At 62.6% G+C, this 25,545-nt stretch overlaps 4 protein-coding genes across 12 annotated transcripts; 2 read left to right on the top strand and 2 right to left on the bottom strand.

The window, feature by feature from the left end:
* Positions 1-106: 106 nt before the first annotated feature.
* LOC107316905 (gap junction gamma-1 protein-like) lies at positions 107-4,566 on the top strand. 4 transcript variants are annotated; one of them, XM_015868928.2, is made up of 3 exons: positions 107-1,426; positions 2,407-3,598; positions 3,685-4,566. In XM_015868928.2, exons 2-3 carry the CDS (start codon positions 2,431-2,433, stop codon positions 3,690-3,692), a joined length of 1,176 nt encoding a protein of 391 aa, XP_015724414.1. In that variant the 5' UTR covers positions 107-1,426; positions 2,407-2,430; the 3' UTR covers positions 3,693-4,566. The 4 variants fall into 4 exon arrangements, with proteins under 4 accessions (XP_015724414.1, XP_015724415.1, XP_015724416.1 ...); XM_015868929.2 differs by having other exon boundaries at positions 2,404-3,598; XM_015868930.2 differs by lacking the exon at positions 107-1,426 and adding an exon at positions 1,490-1,558 and having other exon boundaries at positions 2,404-3,598.
* A 489-nt stretch (positions 4,567-5,055) lies between these two features.
* Positions 5,056-7,443, bottom strand: INHA (inhibin subunit alpha). The gene is made up of 2 exons (XM_015868933.2): positions 7,039-7,443; positions 5,056-6,306 (listed from the first exon to the last, which is right to left on the bottom strand). The coding sequence occupies exons 1-2, from the start codon at positions 7,385-7,387 to the stop codon at positions 5,573-5,575; spliced, it is 1,083 nt and encodes a 360-aa protein (XP_015724419.1). The 5' UTR covers positions 7,388-7,443; the 3' UTR covers positions 5,056-5,572.
* A 674-nt stretch (positions 7,444-8,117) lies between these two features.
* Positions 8,118-20,813, top strand: OBSL1 (obscurin like cytoskeletal adaptor 1). Its single transcript, XM_015868908.2, is given in 28 exon segments — positions 8,118-8,259; positions 9,077-10,105; positions 10,384-10,653; positions 10,730-10,990; positions 11,109-11,414; positions 11,512-11,784; positions 11,871-12,146; positions 12,226-12,498; positions 13,555-13,827; positions 14,010-14,285; positions 14,365-14,637; positions 14,915-15,190; positions 15,277-15,552; positions 15,704-15,823; positions 15,826-15,978; positions 16,055-16,336; positions 16,863-17,138; positions 17,215-17,490; positions 17,563-17,829; positions 17,915-18,184; positions 18,253-18,519; positions 18,669-18,935; positions 19,176-19,288; positions 19,415-19,568; positions 19,651-19,812; positions 19,913-20,017; positions 20,090-20,356; positions 20,491-20,813. Coding segments are annotated over 27 exon segments (7,008 nt in total). The 5' UTR covers positions 8,118-8,259; positions 9,077-9,117; the 3' UTR covers positions 20,499-20,813.
* On the bottom strand, positions 20,574-25,177 carry TMEM198 (transmembrane protein 198). 6 transcript variants are annotated; one of them, XM_015868925.2, is made up of 5 exons: positions 25,057-25,177; positions 23,050-23,300; positions 22,390-22,965; positions 22,061-22,269; positions 20,574-21,864 (listed from the first exon to the last, which is right to left on the bottom strand). In XM_015868925.2, the coding sequence occupies exons 2-5, from the start codon at positions 23,237-23,239 to the stop codon at positions 21,718-21,720; spliced, it is 1,122 nt and encodes a 373-aa protein (XP_015724411.1). In that variant the 5' UTR covers positions 23,240-23,300; positions 25,057-25,177; the 3' UTR covers positions 20,574-21,717. The 6 variants fall into 6 exon arrangements, with proteins under 6 accessions (XP_015724411.1, XP_015724410.1, XP_015724405.1 ...); XM_015868924.1 differs by lacking the exon at positions 25,057-25,177 and adding an exon at positions 24,614-24,740; XM_015868919.1 differs by lacking the exon at positions 25,057-25,177 and adding an exon at positions 24,341-24,607.
* Positions 25,178-25,545: the final 368 nt, after the last annotated feature.

Genomic DNA, 25,545 nt, shown 5'->3' with positions numbered 1-25,545 from the left:
CTCATCCTCTTGCATTGCTGTGATGTCCTAGTAAGGCTTTGCATACAAGCTTCCTCAGTTTCCAGGAGCCAGTTCTGGGGCTGGCAGAGGATCAAGGCCACAACCAACCTGGCTATACCATCCTCAGAGCCTTAGGAGAGTGGGAAGTTCAGCTTTATGGTAGTGTAAAGGCCACCTCACAGCACGCCATTGGGATCTGTTTATTTTTAGACTTTCTTGTCACTTTGAGAAGCAGTTTCAATTGCTGATGGCCCACAGTGGCCAAGATTTTTCTCTGGCCTTCTATAGACTGGATTGACAAGATCTGTAGCGTCTTGAGGCAGATGTCACAATGCATTCCGCTTTGTCCCCTCTTCCTAAATGGGCAGATGGCTGCTGCTCTCCGTTCCTTTGCAGTGATCTCAGCCTGTGTGAGCTCAGTGGAAGCACTGCCAGAGCACAGCACTTTGTCTGGGGGAAGGAGGCTCAGAGAGCAGCACCAAGTAATGACCAGGAAGGTTTTTCTGTCTTCGTCTTGCCATTTAAGGTGCTTGTGTTAAGTGTTATCTTCCCATTCCATAACTGTGTTTTACATAAAGTGCAAGAGTCAAAACTGGAGTTACCAGACCAGCCTCTGTCTCTGATCCCAACACAGCTCCATCCCAGCTGATGTTTTCCACCCTAATCAAGCCACGCTTCTGCTTTGCTGCACCTGGGTGTGTGTTGAGGTGCCTGACAAAGCCTGGATTGACAGACCTAAAGGCTTCAGCTGTTTGCCCATGTCTTTCTCACGCTGTTTTACTTATTGTTTTACCACTCATCCTTGCTTCTGCTCTCAGCCTTTTCCCTGCAGGTCCATCCCCAGCACTTTGCTTCTCACCCGCTCCTTGGCCAGAGGAAGCTCACAGGTGCTGCCTCTTCATCAAGCACTTGCTTTGTTTTCCCTTAATCTGATAACAGCTGGGGCATAGCCCCGCTCCCTTTGTAGTTCTCTGACCTTGTGCTGGAACTAGTGATGGGGTAACTGTTCTCATTGTGCCAATGCAGTGTGCTCAGAGACATAGCGTGCTCCCGAGCTGGGAGCAGCTCCTGGGGGAGCCCTATTTCTAATGGAGCTTCCCTCCAGCCCGTCCTTACACGGCACCAGCTTCCCCTTGTTGCACAAGGCAGCTCTCCCAGCAGTGCCGGAAGGACACGGCGCTGTGCCGGGCTGCCATAGCGGGGATCCCCAGGGAGCACAGACCCCGTCCCGCCCCGCGGGCCGTGAATCACCGCGGGCGGGCGGCGTCAACCGGCGGGGAAGCGGCGCTGCTCGCGGCGGGCCCGTAGGTCCGTCCGTACCGGCGGGCGGGGCGGGGCGGCCCCGGGCCCCTTTGTTCGGCGGGCGGTGGCGGCGTAACGCCCCGCCGCTTTGTCCGCCGGCGGGAGCCGCTCGTCCCGGCGTGGGGTGAGTGGGGCGGGGGGAGCGGCGGGGCTGCGGGCCGCGGGGGGAGCGAGGGGCACAAAGGTTGCGGGGCGGGATCGGAGCGACCGCGGACACAAAGCGCCGACCCCGCGGCGGGGCCCGGCGGCCGAGCAGGTGTCGGCGGCACCATGCGGGGGGTTCGGCCGGGGAGCGGGGCGACCGGGGGGCGGGTTCGGATCCGAGGTGCCGGTTCGGATCCTCGGTGCCGGGGGTGGCGGAGCCCCGGTGCCGCCGCGTGCCCGCCCGAGCCGTGGCGGGGCTCGGAGCAGAACAATAGCGGCGCTGGAGCTCGCCACGAGCGGGCTGCGAAGCCGTGTCCCGGCCGGAGGGATGGGGACGGAGCTGACCCGACGGCAGCGCGGCACGAGGGAGGCCGGGACGCGTCCCCTCTGCTGCCCTCCCCGCCGGGGCCGGGCCGTTAGCCGTGTCCACGCGGCTTTGGGCAGCAGCTGCTGTGCTTTCCTGGCGGTTTCCTTCCCGACATCTGGCGTCAGCTGCAAGTCTGTGCGATTCCCTGCCTGCCTCGTGCCGCCCGTTGCCGTCACCCCGGTCCCTCGTGCTCCACTTCCCTCGCCGTGCCCATGGCACGGGGCGTGGCACGGCCCAGGGACCAGCTGGCAGGCGATGCTGGGCTGTGCTGGGCTGTCCCCTCGCCCACCAGAGCGGGCACTGCCCTGCTCCCGTGTTTACCCTTGTCACGGTGACTCTTCCCCCACATACATCCTGTTTGGGACTGGTGAGTGTCCCGACTTTTCCCCTACTCCCCACATCCTGGCTGGTGCCAGTAGGGGAGGAGGTGCTGCGGACTGCTGGTGCCCTCACCTTTATGCTATACAGAGCCTAGGAGACACCGGTGGGTAAGGGGTGGGATGTAAGCCCTGGGTGGGGGCTTCTGCCTTTGGGGGAGGCCAGGTGAGATGCATTACTGCCTGCCCTGCAGCTCATCGTCTGCCTTCCAGCAGGGCTGAGCCGACTGCCTGGCCAGGATGAGCTGGAGCTTCCTGACGCGGCTCCTGGAGGAGATCAACAACCACTCAACCTTCGTGGGCAAGATCTGGCTCAGCGTCCTCATCATCTTCAGGATCGTGCTGACGGCTGTGGGGGGCGAGTCCATCTACTACGACGAGCAGAGCAAGTTTGTCTGCAACACGCAGCAACCGGGCTGCGAGAATGTCTGTTACAACGCCTTTGCGCCGCTGTCCCACGTCCGCTTCTGGATCTTCCACATCATCATGGTGGCCACCCCGTCAGTGCTCTACCTGGGCTTTGCCATGCACCGCATCGCCCGCATGCCCGAGTCCTCACGGCGCCGGGCGCCGGCAGCTCAGCGCGGCCGCATGCCGGTGGTGCGGCGCGGAGCCGGACGTGACTACGAGGAGGCAGAGGATGATAACGAAGAGGACCCCATGATCTTTGAGGAGATCGAGGTGGAGAAGGAGAAGGGCACGGAGGGCGGTGAGAAGCACGATGGTCGGCGCCGCATCAAGCAGGACGGGCTGATGCGTGCCTACGTGCTGCAGCTGTTGTGCCGCATGCTGCTGGAGTCGGCCTTCCTCTTTGGGCAGTACCTGCTGTTCCGCTTTAAGGTCAGTCCCTCCTACGTGTGCAGCCACAGCCCCTGCCCGCACATGGTCGACTGCTTCGTCTCCCGCCCCACCGAGAAGACCATCTTCATGCTCTTCATGTACGCCGTCAGCGGGCTCTGCCTCTTCCTCAACATCTGCGAGCTCCTGCATCTGGGTGTGGGGCGCATCCGCGATGCGCTGAGCCAACCCAGCAGCCCACCTGCCAGCAGCCCCGCGCCACACTACACCAAGAAGCCCCCCAGCGCACCGCCCACCTACCACTCCCTGAAGAAGGAGCCGCTGAAGGCCCCGCTGCCCAGTGGCAAGCTGGACTACAGGGAGAACCTGGCCAACTCGGCGGCCGAGCGCTTTGCCCTGGCTGGTGCTCCCCGTGAGCACGAGCTGGAGCGGCTGCGTGAGCACCTGCGCTTGGCCCAGGAGCACCTGGAGATGGCCTTCCACCTGCAGCCACCCCTACGGGCTCCCAGCCCCTCGCGCAGCAGCAGCCCCGAGGCCAACGGCATGGCTGCCGAGCAGAACCGCCTCAACCTGGCGCATGAGAAGGGCAGCGGCTGCGAGCGCAGCACAGGTGAGCCGGGGGGACCGGGTTGTGGTGGCAGGGCAGGGCGGTGGGGCAGCCCAGGATGGCCGCTGATCTGCTTCTTGTTCCCACAGGGCTGTGAGTGATGAGGACAGACGGTGCGGGACGCAGCGTGGGACGGTGACGTGTATCTGCCTGGTGGGGCTGCCTGGGGTGTCTCCATCCCGTTGGGCAGCGATGGGGACAGGGGCTCGGGGAACCTTCCTTCACTGTTCTTAATTTTGTTTTTTTTTTTATAAAAGGGAATATCTTATTTTTGTACATTTTGATAAGCTCAGCAGCGCGCACCCTGGCATTTTTATACACCCCTCCCAAATCCCACTCTGGGCCCACACCTCCCTTCCCTGCCTCCTGTTGTATCCCCACTTCCCTCCCCACTCCCCGTGCCTGCAGTGTCCCCCATGTTGTCAGTCCACATGCAGGTCAAGGCAGCATTAAGGATGCTCATGCTACACCCAGGTCCTGCTGGCCAGGCTGTACCACTGGCTGGCACTGAGCCTGAAGTAGAGGTGACAGCAGGGACCTGGGAGGGACATATCCCAGTGGCACCGCTGCTGGGGGGTGCCCATATAGTGAGCACACATGGGTTGTGCAGGGCCCCTTTCAGCTCCTCTTTGGCTTCCCCCACTCCTGGCTGCTCTTTTTAGGGAGCACAGGGGTTTGAATTTGTCCTTCCCATCTCCTCCACTTCCACGCCAGCAGCTCTGCTTGGCCTTTGGACCAAAGCCAATAGTTGTGGGGCTGGGAGCTCTGTGTGGGTCAGTGCAGTGCCCAGAGTGGGTCAGTAGGGAGACACTCGGGCATTCTGATCATCTCGTGGGTGACGCGGTGAATTTTGTAGCGTTGTTTTGTACTGGGATAATTAATTGTGACTTTGTTTTTCTTTTTTTTTTTTTCTTTTTTTTTTTTTTAGTAATATCTATATTCAGTAAAGCCTGGAGACGTTTTGTACTGAACTTCTGCATCCGGTCCTTTGGGAGGAAGGGGTGGGGAAGGGGATCCTGCGTAGATGGGTTGGGGCGGGCCGGCTGCTTGCGTGGGGCTGGCGGTGTTGGGACGGGACGCCCCACTTGGCGTGGGGTGACTCACTTGTTCCAACTGTGCGGAGGCGGCTTTGGCCAAAGGCAGCCTCTGCTGGCACTGCTCTGATTGCCGCATTCCTGTGCAGCTGTGGATTCAGTAGGGCTTCCCCATGCTCCCCATCCCAGTGCAGCTGGAGGGATGGATGCTGCCCTCTGGCTGTCCCCTCGCTCAGGGCTGGATCAGCCCCGGTGCTTCCACCATTCCGCTCCCTGGGATGATGGAGCAGAGCTGGGCCCCTTGCAGAGCACTGCATTATGCTGCTGAGTGCCTGCAGCTCACCCTTCCCCTCCCTCCCCCAGCCCAAAAACCCTGCTGCATAACCACACTGCCTCTGAGGCCTTTCCTGATGGAAGCCAGTGTTCTAAGGTTGCTTTTGTAAAGAAAGCAGATTTATTTCTCTTGCCTCACTGATCTTGCAAACAGGTTCTGCTGCTGCTGTTTGCGTGCCACCAGCCTTGCCACCTGTGTAAGCCCCAATGTAGACATGCCCTGGCACATCCATCTGTCCCTGTCCTGTCCCTGGGAGCAGGGGGAGGTGGCCGTGCTCTGCAGCTTGTCTTTCTGGTGGGAGGAGAGATGTGGGTGAGCTGGCTCCATGCACTGGGCTGCCATTGCAGGGCAACAGCTGGCATGCTGCAGGTTAGGCACAGCCCTGGGGCAGGGCTGCAGCACCCACACAGCCTGGAACCATGAAACCCTGGCTGTCACAGGGAGGGTGGCACCGCCAGAACTTCCACCTGGATCCCTCTCCCTGCCCCGGGCTGCGTGGTGCCCGTGTAGGTGACTCCTCCATCCCTGAGATGGGCTCATCATCTGGCGCTGGGGCAGTCCAGAGGGAGTGGGGAGACCCAGGTGGATCCGGCCGTGCTGTGCTGGCTGCTAGACACAGGTGCAGTCCTGTGCCAGGATGTTGGGCACCGTCTCGTACTTGAAGGAGTAGCCACCGTCAGAGGTGGTACGGACACGCAGTGAGCGCATGGTGCCGGGCAGTGCAGCGCAGCACAGCTGCACACCCAGCCGGTGGCTCAGCCCGTGGCCTTCAGCGCAGCTCCCGTGACAGTAATGGAAAACGAAGCTGCTGGGATGCACGATCCAATTGTCCCAGCCCAGCTCCTCAAAGGAGATGTTGAGAGACGCCCGGCGGCAGTTGGTGTGGGTGGCCACGTCCTCCGATGGGCGCTGCAGCAGGCTGAGTGCAGCCGGGGACCAGGGCACGGTGGAGCGGCGAGCCCTCCCGGCTGCCTTGGCACGGGTGGTGGCCACAAGGAAGGGCATCTTGTCCCCATCTGCCAGGCAGGGGCAGCCGGGGCAGCGCACCAGGAGCACAAAGAGCGGCTGTGCCAGCTGGGGCAGCGCGTCGGGGCTGAAGTCAAACACCATCCAGTGCTCTGGTGTCCGCGATGCTGTGGCTGCCACCGGCACCCTGCCCTGAGGTGTGAGGGTCAGCACGGTGGGGGCCGAGTGGTTGGGAGCTGCTGAGGGGCCGCTGTAGAACCAGAGCTGGGCGGATGTCAGTGTGCGGCTCAGGGCGTGTGTCGAGGGCTGGAAGAGGTACGTGAAGATGCCTTCTTCCTCCAGCAGCTTGTCCGGCTGTGTGGGCTCGCATGGCACGTCTGTGGGGAAAGAGTGGTTCAGGGTGCCATGCCCCAGCATGGGGATATAGGATATGGGGGGCACCTGCAGGTGCCATGGGGGGTATCCATGGGTGCAGGCAGGTTGTCCTGCTGCAGAAATAGAGGAGCTGATGGCATCAAGTGCCACGCAGCTCCTGCTGCTTTGTGTCCTGCAGCCAAGCCCTGCAGCAGATCCAGCCCTGTGCAAGGCTGTGCCTGGCTTGTGCTGCCAGCCAGGCACAGCTCCGGCACCCGGCACACCGTGGCCTTCGGGTGGGGGGATTCAGCCACTTGATTCATATGGCCAGGGTTGGCTGAGCTGCCTTGTGAGATCACCAAGCCCCTCCATGCACTGTGATGGTCTGGTAATGGTGTACCCATTCCACTGTGCTTTGACCTCTGCTGCAACCCTGAATACCCAGCTGCAACCCCGAGCATCCTACTGCAGCCCCATCCCTGGGCATTCCACTCCACCCTTCAGCATTGTGCCCCATCACTTACCATCCCATTCCTAGCACCTCGCCCCATTCTCTACCATCTCACTTCAGTATCCTGCCCTGCCTGCTCCTCGGCCCTCCCCATCTCCCTGTGTCCCCCTGTTCCACCTCTGGGCATTTTCCCATGTCACCTCCCTGCCACCTGCCCCTCTCTCTGGCCCTGCCACATCCCCATTGCCCCAAAGTAGCACCCACCCCACCCCCTGCACCCTCTCCGTCCCATCAGGGTTCTCACCTGTGGAAGGGAAGAGAATCACCTGGGATGTGTCCTCCTGCTCCTCGGGCGGCACCTCTACCTCTTCTAGGACGTCTCTGCGATACACCCTTCTCACATCCTTTAGAGGCTCCTGCATGGCCGGGGGGCTCAGATGCTCCAGCACCCGTGCCCGCACCTTGGCCAGGACGAGCTGCCGGTCAGCACCAGCCCCAGTGCAGCTTCCCAGGGCATTGGCAGGCAGCACGGCAGGCAGCAGGTGCAGGAGGAGCAGCATGGCCGTGGGACAGCTTGAGGGGCTCTGCCGTGTGCTTTTACTTGCCAGCCCGGCCTGTCTGCCCGCTGCTCTCACCCTGGGGCAGGGTGGCATTGAGACGTATCTGACACTGACGCAAATGTCTGTTCGCCGTGAATATTATCTCTGGGCAGTGAAAGCACTGAGACGTCTGGAATGTGAGGACTGCAAGGACAGTGTGGTCTGGGGGGGGGACGGCGCCTGGGCAGGGGGGTGGGTGGGGTGCATGCTGCTGGAGTGGTGAGTGCGTGGGGCTGGGGGCAGGCAGGGATGGAGGGGGCATGGGGGCCTGCAGCTGGGTGCCTCCATGCTGGAGTCTGGGGTCCAGCAGGAGGCTGAGGGTGCACTTTAGGCAGAGCAACAGCGTGGGAGACACATGAGGGTGGCAGGTTGGGTGCCCTCATATGGGGTATGGATGGGACACCCCAAGGATACAAGGCTCAGGGCAGTGGCATTGCCACAGCAACTGGGGTGCTGGGAACACGAGGATGAGTGGGAAGAGGGACCCTCTGCTTGGGGACAGGCCATGGCTGGGGACAGCATTGGACAGAGTTTGGGACACTGTGGAAGTGACAGGAGAAGCGCCCCATAGTGCCACTTGGGCTGGCTGGCTGCAGCACATCCCATCCCTATGCTGCATGCCATGCACAGTGCAGTGCCATGGGCTGAACACACACCCATCAGGAGCAGGTCTGCTGCACCCGGCTGCTGCTGTGCTGCCTGCCTGCCGGTGCTATACATAGGGCAGCCTTGCCCTGCTGAGGCGCTGCATGGAGCAGGCTCAGCCTTATCACCCTGGCATGTCATCAGAGGGTATTTTTGGGGACGGCAGCTGCAGACATTCCTAACGGTCGATCCCTGCATGCTGACACTGGGGAGCAGAGCTGGGCGAGCAGCAGAGCAGTGTGCTGGCACCGGGAGCTGCAGGACAGAGGTGTTGGTGCGAGGTGGGTGCCTGAGGCAGGAGACAGTGCTGTGTAGTGATGGGAGGGGGTGGGGGGGCAAGGGAGGGCTGAGCCGTGGGGCTGTTGTGTGCTGGAGCCTGGAGTGTGGGCTTGGGGGGAACCTGGCCCTGGCCCCTGGGGATGAGCTCTGTCCCACATTCCCCTTCAGCCTAGCCAGGGAATGTTTGGGTTTCCCTTTGTCCCTGCTATCCCTGAGGGAGGTATAGATGCCTCTGTACAGCCCTGGCTGCAACATGGGCAGGGGATGAGGTTTAGGCTTGCCCAGGAAAGGCTCCAAGCACGGAGCACTTCTGCTGCACGTGGTGGTGGGCACGGGTACCTACAGCACTGTGCGTGGAGGTGGTACCCTCCAAAAGCAGGAGTTGTTTCCTGTTTGTCTCTCTGCACCCTGCAGTGATGTCCAGTCCTGGCCTTGGACACACAGGGGCTGGGGTTGGGACCACGCTTGGGCAGGGCCCCTCTTCCCATTCACCCTGCTGAGCCAGGCAGGAAGCACCCGGATGCGTCCGGATGCCTCCAGCCCCATGACAGCCCCTTATCAGCACCTGTGCACTGAGCCAGCCCAGATGCGGCAGGAATGCGGCTCTGCCACCACCCGATACTGCAGGAATGCCCCAGCGGGTGGGGAAGGGCTGTGCTGGGGCCCGTTCTTCCTCAGCCAGCCCCATCCCCAGCACTGCAGGGACCCAGTGAACCCCACGCCCCACAGGCAGCTCCCACCTCCCAGCCTGGGCTCGATGCGGCATTGCTCTTGGTGAGATGCCCTGCACCGCAGCCTGACCCCATTCTCTGTCCTCAGGCTGAAGCTCCTGGCCATCCTCCTGCCCTGACCCCAAGGTGATGGAGAGCCATGGGACAGCCCCTCGGTTCCTGGCCTACCCACGCGCCTTCACAGCACAAAGCGGCACTGACGCCATGCTGAGGTGCCAGATCGCAGGTGACCCCCGGCCCAGCATTCTCTGGGAGAAGGACACAGCCCCAATCCAGCCCTCGGACCGCTTCTGCATGGAGGCTGAGGGGGACATGTACAGCCTACGGGTGTCCTGCGTCACCCCGCAGGATGGCGGCCTCTATGTTTGCAAGGCCAAGAACTGCGTTGGTGAGACCTATGCTGCTGCCACACTGCGAGTGGAGGCTGGGGAGCATCAGCAGGAGGAGGAGGAGGAGGAAGGCCATGCTGGCTGCCGAGTGCCCACCTTCCTGGTGGGGCCCTCATCGGCGCGGGTGTGCCGTGGGGAGGACGTGACCTTCTCTTGCCGAGTGCTGGGGCAGCCCTGCCTGCTGCTTGAGTGGGAGAAAGATGGTCGCAAGCTGAGTGACCTCTTCGAGAGCAGCCACTTTGCATTGGGCCAGCAGCCTGAGGACTGGCATTACCTCAAGCTGTTTGGGGTCCGGCCCCCAGATGCAGGAGTCTATGTGTGCCGGGCACGCAGTGGCTCCAAGGAGGCCCTGGCTGCAGCTGTGCTCCTGGTGGAGCCCCGGTGCTCCCCTTCTGACAGCACCCAGCCAAGGCGACTGCGGCACACAAGCACCGACACCTGGGCACCGGCACCCAACGGCACATCAAGAGCCAAGGTGTTCTCTGTCAGCGCAGGGAAGCATGCCAAGTTCCGCTGCTATGTCACTGGCAAGCCCAAGCCAGAGATCATTTGGCAAAAGGATGGCAAGGCCGTGGTCCCCGACCGCCGGCACCTGGTCTACGAGGACCGTGAGGGCTACTTCATCCTGAAGGTGCTGTACTGCCGGCCCCGGGACCAGGGCCTGTATGTTTGCACCGCCTCCAACACAGCTGGGCAGACACTGAGTGCTGTGCAGCTGCAGGTGAAGGGTAGGTGTGCGCCCCGGGGCTGTGTTGCACCCCCTGCTTGGGGGCTGTGCTCCCTGAGGCCCCATACCAAATGCCTCCTGCCCAGCTGCTGCATCCCAAAATAGCTGCTGGGAACAGGGGGCTGCCATCTTCCTTCCCCACGGCTGTGCTGCTGATGTGGGAGGAATGTGGGGGCACCACATGCATGGTTACCCCCAGGGGTGGTGTTCAGGGGGCCGGGAGGGTGCTGAGCAAGGAGGATATTGAGCACCCTCAGCTCCCATCTCTCCTGTTGGCAGAGCACCGGCTGCGGTTCCAGGTGCCACTGGAGGACGTGGAGGTGGCGGAGCGGGAGGATGCAGTCTTGGAGTGCCAGGTGCCACTGGGGAACATCCCCACCACCTGGTTCCTGGAGGACCGGGAGCTGCAGCCCAGCCACAAGTACGTGATGGAGGAGTGCGGCGTGGTGCGGCGTCTGACCATCTGCGATGCCCGCACCGATGACGACGGCATCTACCTCTGCCAGATGAAGGACCGGGGCCGCAGCGTCGCTGAGGTCTCCGTACGAGGTGGGGCCGTGCCCAGCTCTGCCATCCCATAATGCAGCCCCAGCATCCCCCTGCCCTCACATGTCTCCTTTCCTAGGGCTGATTGTGAAAAGGCTGCCGCGGAAGCTGGATGTGATGGAAGGCGAGAACGCAGCTTTCTGCGTGGAGACGCGGGAGGCCATGGAGGGGACCTGCTGGAGCCGCAACGGGCTGCAGCTGCACGAGTCACCACGCACTGTGCTGAAGAACTTTGGCAGGACACACCTGTTGGTGCTGGTGCACGTCACCCGTGAGGACGCGGGCATCATCTGCTTCTCTGTCGGGGAGTCACTGACATCCTCCCAGCTCCGTGTCAAGTGTAAGCCCTGGGCTGCATGGGGCCTCCTTGCACCCTCTGTTCTCCTCATTGACCAGGGTCTGAAATGGTGGAGAGGTGGGATGGCAGCTTCCAATCCCCACTGTGCCATGTGTTCCAGGTGTGAAGCGTGACCCTCCCAGCGCACCAATGGCAGCCCAGCTGAGCACAGAGCAGAGCAACGCGGCCCTGCTGATGTGGTGCCCTGCAACTGATATTCACCACTGCCCGCCCAGCACCTACATTCTGGAGCGGCGCGAGGCAACAGGCAGCAGCTGGGTGCAGTGCCTGAGCACCGAGCTGCCCGGCCGTGTGCAGGTGCTGGGCGACAGCGTGCCCCGCGAGGCCGACTACTGCTTCCGAGTCTGTGCTGTCAACAAGTACGGCCGCAGTGACCCTGTGGAATTCCCTGGCTGCGTGCATCTCGGTGAGGGGACACAGGGCCTCCATGTGGGTGGGAGCGTGGGAGCTGTGTGGTACCAGGTGCTCACACACCATGATGCTGAGCTCATGCTGTGCTGCAGTGCCAGCTGTGTGCCTGGAGAGGGGTCTGCAGGATGCGCGGGTGCAGGATGGTGAGGATGCACGCTTCTCTGTGGAGCTGTCAGCCTCGGTGCAGGGCGAGTGGTTCCTGAATGATACGAGTCTGCAAGGTGAGAGGAGTGGGCGTTTTAGTGTGCAGCACTGCGGGACAGAACACTCGCTGCTTATCCGCTCAGCAAGGCTGAAAGAGAGCGGTGCACGTGTCACCTTTGTGGCCAGCGGTGTGCGGGACTCAGCCACACTGCATGTGCAAGGTGAGCTCACCAAGCACCCCATGAGTCAAAGAGCAGCAGGTGGGAAGCACCTCCCATGTTTCTTACCCCTCCATGTGGGTTCCCAGCCCCTCAGGCCCACATCGCCCCCGTGCCTGAGGCACGGCGGCTCCGGGAGCTGTTGGCAGGGCTGCCATTGCTGCTGGAGTGTGAGGTGAACCCGGCGGGTGCCCCTGTGCACTGGCTGAAGGATGGCGAGGCTGTGGTGCCCAGTGAGACCCTGAGCATCCAGACAGAGGGGTGCTGGCGGAGGCTGCACATCCCCACCACTGTGCCATCGGACTCGGGGACATACACATGTGATGCTGGGGATGACACCGTGAGCTTTGTGGTGACTGTGAATGGTGAGCTGCCGGGGTTGCCCATCCTTGCATGATGCACACCCACCCCATGTCACCTCACTGAGTCCTTTGTCCTGTACAGAGGCACCAGTGAGGATTGTCAGCTCCAATGAGGAGACCCCACACACCTATGTGGCTGGGCAGCGTGTGGAGCTGTGGTGCCAGCTGTCCCGTGCCGAGGCCCCAGTGCGCTGGTACAAGGATGGGGAGGAGGTGGAGGAGAGCGAGAGCCTGGTGCTGGAGCGTGAGGGGCCGCGGTGCCGCCTGGTGCTGCCCTGCGCCCACCCACAGGACACAGGGGAGTTTGTCTGCGACGTGGGTGGTGACTCAGTCTTCTACACCATCACGGTGGCAGGTGAGTCCCAAGGGCCGAGAGGGGTGCATGAGAGCAGGCACTGTGAATCCCTGCAAAAATGGTGTTTGCTGTCCAGTAAACATGACCCCAGTGCCTAAAAATAGAGGTAGGGGCATCTGGCATGGGACAACTCACAGCTGGATGCCACTCTGACAGACAGGGGTAATTGCTGCCCTAAAAATTAGCAGTTGCCTGGCTCCCGGTGACCGGCTGTTGGCAGCGGCACCATGTGGTGGCTGCCCTGGCTGCTGGCAGCTCAGGTGGGAAAAGATAATGAGAAGTGAAAAGGAGAGAGCCCCAAATCCACAGCCCCTCAAACAAGAACTCTGAGCAGGCTGAGCTTGGTGAAAGGCAACAGGTCTGAAGGCATATTGCCTCTCCCTGACAGCTGATGGTGCCCAGCACAGAATTTAAGGGCAGGGATGGAGATGCTGGAGTTCCCAGCCAGTCTCACTCTGGCTGACCATACTGCGGGCTCACTGCCCACTTCTCAATGGATTAAAGCCACTTGCTGCTCTGAGGGTCTCTCAGGGCATGGGGAAATGGCAGACCCCAACGGGAGGTGGTGAGTTTCAGGTTCAGTGTCTGGCGCGATGTGATTGCTTCTAGCAGCCCCCTTGGACACAGCGTTTGATCAGGGAATGGGACGGATGTGGGCTTGGTGTGGGGCAGGTCAGGCCCTGCAGGCTGGCTGTGTGCCACAGTGCACTGCTGTGTGCTGGCACTGAGCATTGGAGGCAACCAAAACACCTCAGCATGGTCACAGTGTGGAAACCCTGCACAGGGCAGGGAAAAAGGCAGGTCACCGCATCAGGCAGAGCACCCACAGCACAGTGCTGGCAGCAGAGATGGGGACACTGTGGTGTTCCTTGCCATGCAGCACAGTGTGAGCCAGCAGGGTAGCCCCAATACTTGTGCCATGCAGAATGTGGGATAGGTGGTGTCTTGCAACCCAAAAACAAGGAGCAAATGGAGCCATTGTGCAATGCAGGGCTTTGCATGCCCTATGGTCAGTATTCCTCCATGCAACATGCTGAGCTCCACATCTCTGTGCAGAGTCACCAGTAAGGATCATGGGCTCCAATGAGGAGGCCCCGCACACCTATGTGGCTGGGCAGCGTGTGGAGCTGTGGTGCCAGCTGTCCCGTGCCGAGGCCCCAGTGCGCTGGTATAAGGATGGGGAAGAGGTGGAGGAGAGCGAGAGCCTGGTGCTGGAGCGTGAGGGGCTCCGGTGCCGCCTGGTGCTGCCCTGTGCCCACCCCCAGGACGCAGGGGAGTTTGTCTGCGATGTGGGTGGTGACTCAGTCTTCTACACCATCACGGTGGCAGGTGGGTACCCATTTCTTCCTCTTCTCCCCTTTGCCCTGACTGTGTGCCCAGCTGCCTCATCACAGGATGCAGCTTCTCAGCTGGACGGTCTGCTCCATCCTTCCTGTGACAGAGCCGTTCCCCTGCTGCCTCTCTGTGTGGGTCTGGCAGTGTGCTATACCCTGCCCTGTTGGTTCTCCCAGCCCCGCAGGCTCGTATCACCACAGTGCCTGAAGCTCAGCAGCACCGGGAGCTGCTGGCAGGGCTGCCATTGCTGCTGGAGTGTGAGGTGAACCCGGCGGGTGCCCCCGTGCACTGGCTGAAGGATGGCGAGGCTGTGGTGCCCAGTGAGACCCTGAGCATCCAGACAGAGGGGTGCTGGCGGAGGCTGCACATCCCCACCACTGTGCCATCGGACTCGGGGACATACACATGTGATGCTGGGGATGACACCGTGAGCTTTGTGGTGACTGTGAATGGTGAGCTGCCGGGGTTGCCCATCCTTGCGTGATGCACACCCACCCCATGTCACCTCACTGAGTCCTTTGTCCTGTGCAGAGGCACCAGTGAGGATTGTCAGCTCCAATGAGGAGACCCCACACACCTATGTGGCTGGGCAGCGTGTGGAGCTGTGGTGCCAGCTGTCCCGTGCCGAAGCCCCAGTGCGCTGGTACAAGGATGGGGAGGAGGTGGAGGAGAGCGAGAGCCTGGTGCTGGAGCGTGAGGGGCCGCGGTGCCGCCTGGTGCTGCCCTGTGCCCACCCACAGGACGCAGGGGAGTTCATCTGTGACGCTGGAGACACTGCTGTCTCCTATAATGTCATGGTGTCAGGTGGGTGACACAGCCAGGACAGCATGTGGGGAATATGCTGCTGCTACTCTGTGCGCTCCTGGAGGGGGTTCTTGGCTGTAACACTTGCACACAATGAGCACACAGGTACCACTGCTGGCATGGGACATTATCCCTCTGCTCCTGCCCTCCAGCTGTTGTGTCACTGTGCTGGGGCAAGAGGCAGTGCCCTGGCACCTGCACAGCCCTGCAGTTAGAGTTGCAGTGGGGGTAAGCAAGTGTATATGCATCCTTACATCTTTCCTTTGTGTACCAGCAGAGCCACGAGTGCGGATCCTGCACCCTGCGCAGCACTCACTGGAGCTGCCAGTGCTGGCACCGGGGTGTGTGGAGCTGCGCTGCAAGCTGTCTGTGCCCGATGCTGCTGTGCGCTGGTTTAAAGATGGGCTGGAGGTGGATGAGACTGACAACCTGCAGCTGCTGGTGGATGGCGCCTGGCGCTGCCTGCTCATCCCCAGGAGCAGTGCTGAGGACACAGGGGAGTACATCTGTGAGAGCAAGGATGAGTCTGTCTCATTTGATGTCAAGGTGACAGGTTAGTGAGGAAGCCCCAGTACAATCCTGGGTGCCCCCTGCCTCACTCATCTCCTGTATTGCACCAGTGCCATGCTGTCCTTGTAGAGCCCCCAGTGAAAATCCTGCAGCCGCAGAGACCTCCACCTGTTGTGAAGGTGTCTCCAGGGGAGACAGTGATGCTGTCCTGTGAGCTGTCCCGACCCGATGCACCCGTGTGCTGGTCCAGGGATGGAGTCCGGCTGGAGGCAGGGGGAAGCTGGGTGCTGGAGGAGGAGGGTGCCCACCGTCGCCTGCTCATCCCTGCTGCCCGAGCTGAGCACGCTGGAAAATACTTCTGTGATGCAGCCGATGATGCAGTGATGTTCACCGTCCAGGTGTTAGGTGAGTGAGAACCAGGGGCACTGGGTGCATGGATAGGACAGGGTGGCAGCAGCCCCCCCCCCCAACCTTAGGATCCCCACTCTGGGTCTGCCCTCACATGGGGGCTCCTGGCCATTGCTAACCATTGCTCTGTTGGTGAGCGGTGCCACAGACCCTCCTGTCAGGATCCTGGAGAGGGATGCACTGCCAACCATCCGGCGCTGCCGGGCCATGGAGGATCTGGTGCTGGAGGTGCAGCTGTCTCATGCCCATGGGGAGGTGAAGTGGTACAAGGAGGGGAGAAGCTGCAGGACACGGGGCATGTGCGGCTGGAGGAGGATGGGCAGCGCCGGGCACTTGTCATCCTGGGTGCCACAGACGGGGATGCAGGGGAGTATCTCTGTGACACCCACGATGACAGCATCATCTTCTGCGTCACCGTGGAAGGTAACAGGGAGCACATAAAGTGGAGATGGGTTGAATGGGCAGGGAAAGCACTTGCTGTCATGGTGTGTTTCTCCAGCCCCAGAGCCACCAGTGAGCATCGTGGGGAACACGGGCACGACAGAGCATCGCAGCCTGGTGGCTGGGCAGGACCTAGTACTGGCCTGTGAGCTGTCCCAGCCCGATGCTGCTGTTCGCTGGCTGCGGGATGGTCGGGAGCTGCAGCCAGGGGAGCGGGTGTGCATTGTGGCCCGTGGGGCGCTGCGGGAGCTCACTGTGCGTGGGGCACAGCCTGGGGACTCGGGGTGCTACGTCTGTGATGCTGCCACCGACCGCATGGTGACAAGCGTGGAGGTGACAGGTGAGCAGGGGTGGCAGGAGCAGGGTGGCAGCACCAGGTGAGGGTGAGAGCCCTGTCCCCAAAGAGCTGCCAGCCTGGAAGAGGCGGGTCAGGGCCAACAGACCCGTGTCTCCTGCCTCCCCCAGGCAGGGGCTGGTTAAATTTATCCTTGGCAGGCTCCCAGGCGCCTCTCCTCCTGCTTCGGCTGCCAAGAGCTGAGCTCAGCACAGCCTTTATCAGCTGTACAGCAGGCTGTGCCGGTATCCCAGCTCCCAGCAAGGCCTGGGGCTGGTGAGGGGCAAAAATCAATGGCCTTAACTCAGCAGTTGGGAAGGATGAAGGAGGGGGCTCTGCCAGCATCCCTGCTGGGATCCCTTCCCCAGAGGGATCTTAGCCATCAGCCTCAGTCAGCCTGTCCCATAGAGACCCCCAGCTTGCGCCACCATGATCACCATTAGCCCCACAGCAACTCAAGCCCCTAAGTCATGCCAGTGGGCACCGTGGCCATCCCTGCCATCACCCTGACACCCCTGTCCATATACCCCAGCCCAGTCTGTGCGCATTGTGAACAAGGAGGAGGCGCAGAGCCCGCTGGAGGTGCAGGAGGGGGATAGCGTGACGCTGGTGGCCCAGCTGTCCCTGGAGACAGCAGAAGCACAGTGGCAGAAGGATGGGCAGATGTTGCTCTCGGGCGGGCGGCTGCTGGTGTGCAGTGAGGGCCCAGCACGCAGCCTCACCATCAAACAAGTGGAACTGGGGGATGCCGGCACCTTCCTCTGTGATGCTGGGGATGACGAGGTGTACTTCACTCTGCATGTGAAAGGTGAGCCTATGGAGATGTCCCCTGCAGGGCAGGACCCGTATTCCCAACCTTGGGCTGACCGCTGCTCCTGGTGCAGAAGCACCAGTGCTGTTTGTGAACAAGCAGGAGGTGCAGGAGAAGCTGCTGGTGCTGGAGGGTGGCAGTGCCGTGCTCTCAGCCGTCGTGTCCAAGGAGCAAGCTGACATCACCTGGCTGTGCCCCCCGCAGCTCACGGTGCCCAGCGAGTGCTGCCAGCTGCGGTGTGACGGCCGTGTGCACAGCCTGGTCCTCAGCAATGTGGCCAAGGAGGATGCTGGAGTCTACACCTGCCTGTCCCCTGATGACCAGATGCAGTTCGACATCAGCGTGCGGGGTGAGTGCTGGTGGCAGGGGGATGAACAGTGCGGTGCCGGGGATATGCTCACACTGATGGCTGTCCGTGCAGAGCTGCAGGTGAAGTTCCTGCGTGGGCTGTCGGATGTGCGGGCACGGCAGGGTGAGACGGTGGTGCTGTGGTGTGAGTTGTGCAAGGCCCGTGGTGATGTGGTGTGGCTGAAGGATGGACAGGTGCTGGAGCCTGATGCACGCCACGAGGTCCGGGTGCAAGGCCGGGAGCGCTCGCTGGTATTGAACTGTGTGGGCCCTGAGGATGCTGGGGAGTACTGCTGTGAGTCCAACGATGACCGCACGTTGGCCACGCTGACAGTGCAGGGTAAGCGTTGCCCCAAGGGTCGGGTACCCCAGAACCCCAGTACCAACCCTGTGCCATGGGCATGTGCCCTGATGGCCACGCTCAGTGCGCAGAGTGGTAGAGATCATCGTGGAGCTGCAGAGCCTGACGGTGCTGGAAGGTGACGATGCCACCTTCAAGTGCATGGTGTCCCCCGAGGACGTGGCAGTGACGTGGCAGCTGGATGGGCGACCAGTGGTACCCAGCGAGCGGCTGCAGGTGGCCAGGAGTGGGCTGTGCCATAGCCTCACCGTGCGCGGCTGCCAGCCAAGTGATGCAGCTACTGTGACAGCCAATGCCGAGGGGCTGCTGAGCACAGCCCGGCTCAGTGTGCAGGGTGAGCAGGATGGGGATGGGGCAATGGGGCATCTCAAGGGCTGTGCACTGGTCCCCTTGTCCCTGCAGAGGCGCAGGTTCTGTTTGTGCAGAAGCTGCGGGACGTGGTGGCAGAGGAGCAGCAGGATGTGTGCCTGGAGGTGGAGGTCAGCCACGAGGCAGCCGAGGTGCAGTGGCTGAAGCAAGGCGTGCTCCTCCAGCCCAGCGACAAGTACCTGATGTGTGAGTCAGGGCGCCGGCGCACCCTCACCATCCGCAATGTCAGCCCCTCTGACCGTGGCACCTACCGCTGCGAGAGCCTGCACGACCGCACGCAGGGCAAGCTCAGTGTGGAGCGTGAGTACCCTGCAGGGTCATCCTGCTGAAAGGATGCTATGGGGCTCCCAGAAACAAGGCCTGTATGTGGGGATCGCTCCAGCAAGGACTGGGGATAAAGGGCTGTGTGCCAGGGCACCGTTCACCAGCACTGTCCCCTTTCCTCACAGCCCAGAAAGTGTCAATCCGGCGGCCTCTGGCTGATGTGGAGGCCTTTGAGAAGCAGACGGCCACCTTCCTGCTGGAGCTGTCCCACGCCGGTGTGCCTGGGGTCTGGACACGTGGTGGCGTGCGGGTGAAGCCCAGTGCCACGTGCCAGGTCAGCGCCAAGGGCTGTACACACAGCCTGACGCTGGAGGGGCTGGCACTGGAGGACTCGGGCACCATCACCTTCACTGCTGACACTCTGCGCTGCAGCGCCCGCCTGCTTGTGCGGGGTACGGCACTGGGGTAATGGGGCACAGTACTGGGGGGGTGGTGCCAAGGCTGAGCAGGACACACAACATTCCCATTGAGGAGATGGATGCTTAGCAGTGGGGAACTCACCTATAGCAGTACCCAGGGAAAGGTCACCCCTACCCAGCGCTGAGATACCTCGGGCACTGCTCTCTGTCCCTGTGCCCCGGTGCCAATGCCTTTCCCTCTCTGAGCCTTCCCATCACACTGCCTCTCCCCAGAGCCTCCCATCAGCATGGTGAAGCTCCTGCAGGACCTGGAGGTCCCAGAGGCAGGGGCTGCCACCTTTGAATGTGAGCTGTCCCGTCCCAGCGCTGAGGTGAAGTGGCTCAAGGTGAGAGCTCTTCCACTCGCCATCCTGGCTGGTGGCTTCACCCCCCAGGTGCCACCTTCTCTGCCAGACTGTGCGCATGGTGGGGGGGCACCAACCCAGCTGACCTTGACCACGCTGCCCACACAGGACGGGATGGAGCTGCGGCCAGGCCCCCACTGCCGCATGTACTCTGCAGGTCGGCGCCGCCTCCTGCAGCTCAGCCGCTGTGTGCTGCCCGATGCCGGCATCTACACCTGTGAGGCAGGTGACTGCCAGAGCTCTGCCACGCTGCACGTTCATGGTATGGTTGCTGGCTGCCCACCCTCGTGCCACAGAGGGGGTTGGCACCCAGCTGGCCCCAGCACCATGCCCCTGTTCTGCAGAGCACCAGGTCCACATTGTGCAGGAGCTGCAAGATGCCCGTGTGCAGGAAGGTGACAATGCTGTGTTCACGTGTGAGGTGTCCCATGGTGATGTGGTGGGCGAGTGGTTCCGTGATGGGGAGAAGATCAAGGTGTCCAGCACGGTGAAGATACGGCAAGAAGGTGCTGTGCCTCCCACACTGGGCAGCGTGCCCTGCACTCCATTTTGGGGCTGGGGATGTGAGAATTCAACGTGCTCAACCATCTCCACCCCCCTCTGCAGGCACACGGCACTTCCTGCTGCTCTGCGCAGTGCGCCCTGAGGATGCGGGTACCATCCGTTTTGCGGCCAGGATGGCCAGCTCAGCGGCCAGCCTGCAGGTGGAAGGTAGCAGGCACATAGGGTGGCACCGTGGGGCTGTGGGGGGCAGATGCTGATGTCTCCCCCCCTATGCCCCAGTGTTGCCCATCCGCATCGTGAAGCCTCTGCGGGACAAGACGGTGCTGGCACGGCACAAGGCGACGCTGGAGTGCACGGTGTCACACGCCCGGGGTCGCGTTCGCTGGCTGCGCGGGGACACCGAGATCTTTGCTGGTGACAAGTATGAGATCTGCAACCTGGACTGTTACCGCACGCTCATCATCCACCGCGTGGGGCCCGAGGATGAGGACTCATACACCTGTGATGCTTTTGATGACCGCTCCACCGCGCGGCTCCTGGTGGAAGGTGAGCACGCAGAGGGATGCAGTGGCACCGGCACCCACATCCATCTGTCCCACCCATTCCTGCTCTGGGGATCTGATCCCTGGCTGGGGGTCTTTACCCCCCTTCCTGCTCCCCAACACACTTTGTCCCTGCAGGGAGTTAGGATCTGGGGTGCACACGGAGCGCACGGACCTCAGGTCCCCAGCCCCCCAGCGCAGCCCCCACCTTGGCACAGCAGTTCCGAAAGGCTCTTTACTGTGTGGCCGTGGCCTCAGCAGCGTTTGGCACATTTACAAAAGAGGCTGAAAAGGGGGACGGCGGCAGCACGGCGCTGCAGAGACGGCGTGGCAGAAACATGCAGTTCCTGGGGTGGCAGCCGGGGATGGGAAAGCACCCGGGGGCACCCCACTCTGGTCCCCCCACATCCCGCCTGCGGGGAGGTCCTGGCTCACTCCGTAATAAATTAATACAAATCACAGCAAGAGAAGTATATACAAGGAGGGAGCCTCTGTCTGCAGCGGTGCTCTGAGCAGGGGCTCCTGCCCTGCCCCACAGAGGTGCTGCCCTCAGGGCCCCCCAGCCGCTATAAAATCCAGTCGCAAGCAAAACAGCGATGGCCTCTGATGCTGGGGGGTCCCTGGGGCAGCCCAGCCTCCTCCCGAAGGCTGCGTCCTGGCTCCTGTCAAAACATTCAGGGGAGTGTGCACAGTGCCCGGGTGGGACAGAGCCCCGGTGCCGTTACCCTGCAGCAGTAGCCCCATGCCCTGGCAGCCTCTGCCCGAGTCAGCCCCACTTCAGCCCAGGAAAACAGGGGAAGGGGGCAGGCAAGCTGCTCTGGGGGCAAGGAGGTTGTGTAGGGCAGGAACCCCTAAAGGCAGGGTTTGGGGAGTGCTGCCTGGGGTGGGATGGGGCACACATGCTCAGGGTAATCACTCTGGGATCAGGGGCTTGGGGAGCTGCTCTCTGAAGAAGGAACGTGGGGACAGGCACTTGGGGAGTTGCTGTGGGGCGCGATGGGGAGGGAGCAGGCACGGGAAACTGCTCTGGGAGGGCTTGAACATGGAGAGGGGGGAGTCAGGGTACAGGAGGAGTGTGCCCAGGCCATGGGGAAACGTGCAGCAGAGCCGCTCACACCACACTCTGTGAGTCCATGGGTGCTCATAGCCCCAGTCCGTGGGCTGAGTTTCTGCCTGGGTGTATGCCCAGCATGGCTGGGTCTCACAGGCATCCTGGGCTCACCGAGACGAGTCCCGTGCTGCCCCAGGAAGGTTCTCCATCCATAGCCTCCACAGCCCCGAGGCTGAAGGAACAGCCCCATGTGTCCAAAGAGGTCTGTGGGAGCAGGCTGGGGTGCTGGTGTCACTCGAGGTCACTGGGTTGGCTTATACCCGCATGGCGGGGCCGGAGCCTGTGGTGAGGGGCACGGTGGAGCTGCAGTCATAGTCCAGGTCCACCACAGCATGGGAGCTGGCAATGAGGCTGTTGAGGGATGGCCCCGTCTGCCGCTCTCGGAAACTCTGGATGTAGCTCTGCGTGAGAAAGGGGCAGAAGGTGAGCAGCTCTGCTCCTGGCCCGCTCTGTCCCATCCCATCCCATCCCATCCCATCCCATCCCATCCTATCCCATCCCATCCCATCCCATCCCGTCCCATCCCATCCTGTCCCAACCCATCCCGTCCCACCCCTGCAGAAGGAAGAGCTGGCCAAGGCCTGGGGAGATCTCTACCCTGGGCGTGGGACTCACTGGGGAGAGCACGTCCCCATCGAAGCGGCGCACAGGGTTGGGCTTGCGGCGGTAGGCGGGCTCAGGCGGGTGGGCCTTGTGCTGGTGGGGAGGTGGGTGGTGGGGCCTCCGCTTCTTCTTCTTCTCTTTGCGGTCCTCCCGCTGCTTGATGCGCATCAGCTGCACGCGGCGCTGCTGCCGGCTGATGATCACTGTGGGGCAGGAGGGTGGTCAGCACCTCAAAGTGTTGTCGTACCCCAACCACCTGCTGGTGGCACCCCAATACTGTGTCCAACATCACCCCCTCTCCTTTTCCCCCAACCTCTGCTCACCTTCAGTGTGAGAGTAACCCTCGGCTGTGACCTTCCACTGGACCAGGACGCCCAGCACGGTGAGCAGTGGCCAGACGCCCAGGATGACCCAGCTGTACCAGCACACAGGGCGAGCGGGGGCCACCTTGATGCGCTCGTAGATGTACTGCACCAGCAGGAAGAGCTCGATGAAGTAATCGACGGTGACGGTCATAATGGCGCTGCCGAAGACGGCGGTGGAGAGGGTGGTGAAGAAACGCTGCCACTGCAGGGTGAGCACGGCAAAGAGCATCCCCACGCCCAGCAGCAGCGCGATGGGGATCCACACTGTGGGCGGGTGGTAGAACTGCTCCATCACCACCAGCGTGGCCACCGCCAGCAACAGCCCCAGCAGCAGCCCCACCATGAAGAGGCCGACGCTGCGCACCAGCATGGTGACCAGCCCGCACAGCACCCCGATGCCCAGCCCAATGCCCACCGACGCCTCCACGCTCAGCTGCGTGTCCAGCACCCGCTCCTTGTAGCACAGCATGAAGATGATGATGGAGCCGAACATCAGTCCCGTCAGGAACATGACAGCCTTGAAGCAGCGGTAACCTGCAGAGAGACCACCACCGTCAGCACGGTCATCACGAGCCCCCACTGCCCCCTCTCCAGCTGCTATGCCCCAGCCCGGCTCACCAAAGAAGCAGTAGATGATCCCGAAGAGGCAGCACATGGCGCACACCACCGAGGGCACCACCTGGTAGCGGCGCTCAATCTCCTGCTGGCAGCTGTGCACCCACTCCTGGCCCGTGTCGTGCGGCAACAGCTTGAAGCGCAGCGTCTGCACAGTTGCAGTCATGGCTCTGGGGAGTCCTGGGAGAGGCATCAAAAGCTCCGCTCCTGTCCCATCGCTTGCGGGCAAAGCTGCGCCCCGGCACCAGCTCCAGCTGAAGAGAGAGGGTGGGAGAGAGGGGATGCAGGTGGTGCCCACCCGGCTGGGGCTGCTCTATCCTCCATCCCCCCATCCCCGGGATGCTGCTGGCCCAGCCACCAGCCAGGCTCCGTGCCGAGCTCAGACAATTGCCCCAAATCCCAGCACCCACCCGTGAGAAAACGGCCCCATCACTGCTGGGCTGGGGACAAAAGGCACACGGGGACAGCGTCCAAGTCCTGCTGCTGGCCCTCCCACTGCTATTCCCTGCTGGATGGGAGAACCTGCCACTACCTGGCATTTTCCGCCTGGGAAGTAATTATGTTCAGTAATTAAGTCACCCCTCAGTCTTCTATTTTTGTAGGCTAAACAGATTGAGCTCTTAACGCTTGTACTCTAAGGCATTTTCGCCAATCCTCTAATCATATTTCTGGCTATTTTTCATTCCCGTTCCAGTTTGCGGTGTCCTTATGGAAAGCAGGTCTGTGCACCAGACCCGGCCCAACAATGACCCATGACGCTGACTGAGCTGCTGCCCCCACCCCGTGCCCTGCTCACACTGACCCAGGGGTCGGGACGGGGCTGGGGGTGCCCAGCTCCTGCAGTGCCTGCACAGACGGAGGGATCATAATCCCTTGCAAAGACGGATCCGGCTCCGGCTTAAGCCCAATTAAACCCTCTGTCTGCTCACTCCCACCTGCGGACTGCTCCCACCCCTCTTTGTTCCTAGGACACGTTCCCAGGTTCACTTTTGTTTGGGACCCGTATATAATGTCACCGCTTATCCATCTGAGTGCCACGTTACAGCAGCCTCAAAGCAACCACCCCCCGAACGTTACCGGGCTGGAATTACTTCACCGTGCCGTGCCCCATCCATCCGTCCATCCATCCATCCATCCATCCATCCATCCATCCATCCATCCATCCATCCATCCATCCCCGGCACAAACCGGGCTCAGACCCATCGCTCCCCCCGCCCCTCCGGCTGATCTTAGCCCCTAATCCCGGGTGCCCTCCTAGTGCCCCGGTTGGAGGCTCAGCGGGGTCGGACTTTACCCGCCGGGGAGCGGACGGGACGTGAGCGGCGCTGCCCCCGGCCCACGCCGGGACCGAGCTGCGGGGCGCGGGCAGCGCAGCGTGCGGCCGCGTTCGCCCATTGGCGCGGCCGTGTTGCTAAGGGAGAGCCGAGCCGCTCATTGGCGCTCCGCCACCCGCCGGGCCGGGCCGGGCCGAGGGATTCCGGTACCGCTCCTACAGCCCGAACCGACCGCCGAACCCCCGCAGCGGGGCGGCCCCGCGGCCTCACCGCCACGTCCCGGCCCGAATTACCCCGCGATCCGCACAAAGCCGCTCTCGCTCCGATCCTATTAGCGGCACAGGGGGGTCACCCTGCCCGGCGCTGCCCGCGCCCCGCACCCACCGGATCCCTCCCCCCATCCCCATCCCATCCCCTCCCCGCTCCCGCCCCGTCCCGCTCCCCGGCCCCCGGCGGGGCGGGCTCGGCGCTGCGTTGCTACGCGACGGCCGCAAGTGCTGCCGGGCCGCTCCGCCTCGCTCTTTGTTCGACACGGAGGCGGCGGGGCTGGGCTCCCCCCCGGCCCGCGGCGGCTGCGGGGCCCTCTCTCTCTCTCTCTCTCTCTCTCCCGATCCCCGGCCTCTCCCGCGGCCCCGCCCGCCTCCCGCCCGCAGCCGGCGGTTCTCCCAGGCTCCTCCCTCCGCCGCGTTCGGCGCCGTTTCGCCCCGCTTCCCCCCGCTCCGCTCCCGCCCCGCACCTGCGCTCCCGGCCACGCGGCGGCCCCGCGCAGCGCGGCGATCCCGGGCCCGGCCCCGGCCCCCGCGCATGGTGCTGAGCGGACAGCTCCCAGTGACGGCACCGCAGCGCCGGGGCGGGGCCTGCTGAGATCGGGGGCGGGGCCGGGGGGCGGGGGGCTGAGCTGCGGGGCTGAGCCGTACGGATGGCGGTGCTGCAGCTCCCCACCCCCTGGCACGGCCCCTCCTGGCAGCTGCGGGCTCTTGGCAGCGGCTCCGTTCCCCCAGCAGCCCCACGGCACCGTAAGACAAAGCCCAGAGCTGCAGCTGCCCGCCGAGCGGTGACACCATGGGGGGCTGCTTTGGCTCACGGCTCCGCAGGGTTTGGCTGCCGCCCCATGGGCTGCGAGGGGGGGAGGTGGCAGAGCCCCGTGTCACGGAGCTGTTTCTGGTCCCTTCCTGTGTTTGAATCCAAGCCCAAACCAATGAGAGCGGTTTCAGAGCCAAGCGAC

Source organism: Coturnix japonica, chromosome 7 (assembly GCF_001577835.2).
Source record: "Coturnix japonica isolate 7356 chromosome 7, Coturnix japonica 2.1, whole genome shotgun sequence".
Lineage (NCBI taxonomy): Eukaryota > Metazoa > Chordata > Aves > Galliformes > Phasianidae > Coturnix > Coturnix japonica.
The sequence above is the reverse complement of the archived record's forward strand: the minus strand, read 5'-3'. Positions and strand labels throughout refer to the sequence as shown.